Genomic DNA, 5,000 nt, shown 5'->3' on the forward strand with positions numbered 1-5,000 from the left:
CTCTGAACCCCAGGACTGGGTGCAGCAGCAGCAGGGCTAGTGTGAGTTTCTAACCCTGCTCAAACTCCTGCCTCCTGATCATTGCAATATTAATAATAATAATACTAGACTTCATTGAGGGGAGCTCTGAACCCCAGGACTGGGTGCAGCAGCAGCAGGGCTAGTGTGAGTTTCTAACCCTGCTCAAACTCCTGCCTCCTGATCATTGCAATATTAATAATAATAATACTAGACTTCATTGAGGGGAGCTCTGAACCCCAGGACTGGGTGCAGCAGCAGCAGGGCTAGTGTGAGTTTCTAACCCTGCTCAAACTCCTGCCTCCTGATCATTGCAATAAAATCTCTAACAGAGATGACCCTAGTAAGATTTACAGCAGTAACAACAGAACAAGGATTTGTCAAATAAGAAATCTGGTTTTGATTAGCGCTGTCTGAAAAAAAAAACCCCAAAAAACAAACAAATACCAAAAACAAACTGCATTGAGGGGACCTCGGCAATCCAACACGGAGAAATGATCGGCGATCTCATCGGCGCTGCTCCGGAAATTCCCGATCGCGTTCGGACATTCCCGATCGCGTTCGGACATTCCCGATCGCGTTCGGAAGAATCGCCAGCCTCGGAAAACAAACTCGTGTGTCTGTTTAGTAACGTTTGCGATACTTATCTGAATATTATTATTATATATTATTATTATTATTATTATTATTATTATTATTATTAATATTAATAATAATAACAATAATAATAATAATAATAATAATAATAATAAACGTATTTTGCAATGTTATTAATAAGCATATTTGCAATGGGCGGTCTGCCTGCTTGCGATCCTATTGGGAAAACTACTTTCCGGAGATTGCCGAGCCGTTCCCGGACGAGAACCCTTCTGCTCCGGAGATTGCCGAGCCGTTCCCGGACGAGAACCCTTCTGCTCCGGAGATTGCCGAGCCGTTCCCGGACGAGAACCCTTCAATATAAATGCTCCGGAGATTGCCGAGCCGTTCCCGGACGAGAACCCTTCTGCTCCGGAGATTGCCGAGCCGTTCCCGGACGAGAACCCTTCTGCTCCGGAGATTGCCGAGCCGTTCCCGGACGAGAACCCTTCTGCTCCGGAGATTGCCGAGCCGTTCCCGGACGAGAACCCTTCTGCTCCGGAGATTGCCGAGCCGTTCCCGGACGAGAACCCTTCTGCTCCGGAGATTGCCGAGCCGTTCCCGGACGAGAACCCTTCTGCTCCGGAGATTGCCGAGCCGTTCCCGGACGAGAACCCTTCTGCTCCGGAGATTGCCGAGCCGTTCCCGGACGAGAACCCTTCTGCTCCGGAGATTGCCGAGCCGTTCCCGGACGAGAACCCTTCTGCTCCGGAGATGCACGAAGTTCTCCGAGTTCAGTTTCGGCGGCTGCTCGGAACCCGAAGGCGCAGACATGGTGGAGCAGTTTCTGCAGCTGAGCGCAGACGGGATTCAGAAAACTATCATTCACGCCGGAACCGGAGAGCCGCCGTCCTTCTGCGACGGTACCAAGGTGAGGCAAAGACCCGGGCACACGGAACCGGCGGTCCGGGATCGGACGGTCAGTGCTGGGGTGTTTAACCCTTTGAAAAGTTCTGGTTTGCAGCCAGCATCTCTGCGCTGGGAAGCTGTTTACAGACTAAGAGCATGTGTATATAAAATAAACAAACAAATGCATAAAATAAATACAGTTTTTTTTGGTTTGTTTGTTTTGGTTAAACGTGCATTATAACGGTGCAAGGAAATAAAAACATTTTCTGTCGATACGGACAGTCAGTGGACACTCGCAAACCTCGCACATGATCTGAAGAAATCATTTCTCTCTCCTGTCCTCCCTCGTTTTTCTGTCCTCTCCTCTCTCGATTCATTCCCTCACGCTGTCAGGCGTTTACAGAGATGACCCTAGTAAGATTTATAGCAGTAACTCTCAAGGATTCCTCTCTCTCTCCTCTCCTCTCTCTCTATCCTCTCTCCTCTCTCGTTTCATTCCCTCACGCTGTCAGGCGTTTACAATATGATTCGGCGATCTCCTCTCTCCTCTCTGTCCCCTCCTCTCTCTCCTCTCGCTCTCTCTCTTCTCTATCCTCTCTCCTCTCCTCGGAAAACAAATTCGTGTCACTGTTTAGTCACGTTTGCGATTTACTGAATATGATTATTATAATTATTATCTCCCTCTCTCTCTGTCTCCTCTCCTCTCTCCTCTCCTCTCTCTCTATCCTCTCTCCTCTCTCGTTTCATTCCCTCACGCTGTCAGGCGTTTACAATATAATTATAATAATCTCTCCTCTCTCTCTCTCCTCTCTCTCCTCTCTCTCGCTATCCTCTCCTCTCTCTCTCTCTCTCTCGCTATCCTCTCCTCTCTCTCTCCTCTCGCTATCCTCTCCTCTCTCTGTCCTCCTCTCTCTCTATCCTCTCCTCGCTTTCCTCTATCCTCTCCTCTCTTGTTTCATTCCCTCACGCTGTCAGGAGATTGCAGTGTGATTATAATGATCTCTCTCCTCTCCTCTCTCGTTTCATTCCCTCACGCTGTCAGGAGATTGCAGTGTGATTATAATGATCTCTCTCCTCTCCTCTCTCGTTTCATTCCCTCACGCTGTCAGGAGATTGCAGTGTGATTATAATAATCTCTCTCTCTCCTCTCTCGTTTCATTCCCTCACGCTGTCAGGAGATTGCAGTGTGATTATAATGAAAATCTGGTCTCTCCTCTCTCGTTTCATTCCCTCACGCTGTCAGGAGATTGCAGTGTGATTATAATGATCTCTCTCCTCTCTCGTTTCATTCCCTCACGCTGTCAGGAGATTGCAGTGTGATTATAATGATCTCTCTCCTCTCCTCTCTCGTTTCATTCCCTCACGCTGTCAGGAGATTGCAGTGTGATTATAATAATCTCTCTCTCTCCTCTCTCGTTTCATTCCCTCACGCTGTCAGGAGATTGCAGTGTGATTATAATAATCTCCTATCTCTCTCTCCTCTCTCGTTTCATTCTCTCACGCTGTCAGGAGATTGCAGTGTGATTATAATAATATCTCTCTCTCCTCTCTCGTTTCATTCTCTCACGCTGTCAGGAGATTGCAGTGTGATTATAATGATCTCTCTCCTCTCTCGTTTCATTCCCTCACGCTGTCAGGAGATTGCAGTGTGATTATAATGATCTCTCTCCTCTCTCGTTTCATTCTCTCACGCTGTCAGGAGATTGCAGTGTGATTATAATGATCTCTCTCCTCTCTCGTTTCATTCTCTCACGCTGTCAGGAGATTGCAGTGTGATTATAATAATCTCTCTCTCTCCTCTCTCGTTTCATTCTCTCACGCTGTCAGGAGATTGCAGTGTGATTATAATAATATCTCTCTCTCCTCTCTCGTTTCATTCTCTCACGCTGTCAGGAGATTGCAGTGTGATTATAATGATCTCTCTCCTCTCCTCTCTCGTTTCATTCCCTCACGCTTTCAGGAGATTGCAGTGTGATTATAATGATCTCTCTCCTCTCTCGTTTCTTTCCCTCACGCTGTCAGGAGATTGCAGTGTGATTATAAAGATCTCTCTCCTCTCTCGTTTCTTTCCCTCACGCTGTCAGGAGATTGCAGTGTGATTATAATGATCTCTCTCCTCTCTCGTTTCATTCCCTCACGCTGTCAGGAGATTGCAGTGTGATTATAATGATCTCTCTCCTCTCTCTTCTCCCCCCAGGCCTCGTTTCATTACCGCACGCTCTCTGCGGACGGCGCCCGCACGGTGATCGATGACAGCCGCGCGCAGGGCAAGCCCATGGAGCTGATCTTCGGCAAGAAATTCAGGCTGCCGGTGTGGGAGAGCGTGCTGAGAACCATGAGAGAGGGGGAGAGCAGCGAATTCCACTGCAGCACGAAGGTAACGAGAGAGAGAGAGAGAGAGAGAGAGCTACTAGAGAGAGACTTGACACTCCTGTGACTACATCTGTTATTATTATTATTATTATTATTATTATTATTATTATTATTATTATTATTATTTTATCATTATTATTATTATTATTATGTATTTATTTGCCAGCCCCCTGCTTTCTCCCAGGTGCACAGGTGTCACAGGGCAGCGCAGGCAGGGTTACAATGCAGGCTTCATATTTAAACACAGTGCAGTTTACAGCCAGCGCTGATAATAATAACACTAGGCTAGAATATGAACTAGGATGCTGTGTATAATAATAACACTGCTAGAATCCAATATGAACTAGGATGCCGTGTATAATAATAACACTGCTAGAATACAATATGAACTAGGATGCTGTGTATAATAATAACACTGCTAGAATACAATATGAACTAGGATGCCGTGTATAATAATAACACTGCTAGAATACAATATGAACTAGGATGCTGTGTATAATAATAACACTGCTAGAATACAATATGAACTAGGATGCCGTGTATAATAATAACACTGCTAGAATCCAATATGAACTAGGATGCGTGTATAATAATAACACTGCTAGAATACAATATGAACTAGGATGCCGTGTATAATAATAACACTGCTAGAAATATGAACTAGGATGCTGTGTATAATAATAACACTGCTAGAATACAATATGAACTAGGATGCTGTGTATAATAATAACGCTGCTAGAATACAATATGAACTAGGATGCCGTGTATAATAATAACACTGCTAGAATACAATATGAACTTGGATGCTGTGTATAATAATAACACTGCTAGAATATGAACTGGGATGCTGTGTATAATAATAACACTGCTAGAATACAATATGAACTAGGATGCCGTGTATAATAATAACACTGCTAGAATCCAATATGAACTAGGATGCCGTGTATAATAATAACACTGCTAGAATACAATATGAACTAGGATGCCGTGTATAATAATAACACTGCTAGAATACAATATGAACTAGGATGCCGTGTATAATAATAACACTGCTAGAATCCAATATGAACTAGGATGCTGTGTATAATAATAACACTGCAGAAGGAGAATCCAATATGAACTAG

At 44.7% G+C, this 5,000-nt stretch overlaps 1 protein-coding gene across 1 annotated transcript in view; it reads left to right on the top strand.

Moving 5' to 3' along the window:
* The first annotated feature begins 1,395 nt into the window (after nucleotides 1-1,395).
* Nucleotides 1,396-5,000, top strand: part of LOC121307193 (AH receptor-interacting protein-like) — an 8,239-nt gene continuing 4,634 nt past the window's right edge. Inside the window, exons 1-2 of the mRNA XM_041239335.1 lie at nucleotides 1,396-1,525; nucleotides 3,701-3,880. Coding sequence (XP_041095269.1) covers nucleotides 1,427-1,525; nucleotides 3,701-3,880 — 279 coding nt within the window. The 5' untranslated portion in view covers nucleotides 1,396-1,426. The remainder of the gene's footprint in view (nucleotides 1,526-3,700; nucleotides 3,881-5,000) is intronic.

Source organism: Polyodon spathula, chromosome 54 (genome assembly GCF_017654505.1).
Source record: "Polyodon spathula isolate WHYD16114869_AA chromosome 54, ASM1765450v1, whole genome shotgun sequence".
In the NCBI taxonomy this organism is placed as follows: domain Eukaryota; kingdom Metazoa; phylum Chordata; class Actinopteri; order Acipenseriformes; family Polyodontidae; genus Polyodon; species Polyodon spathula.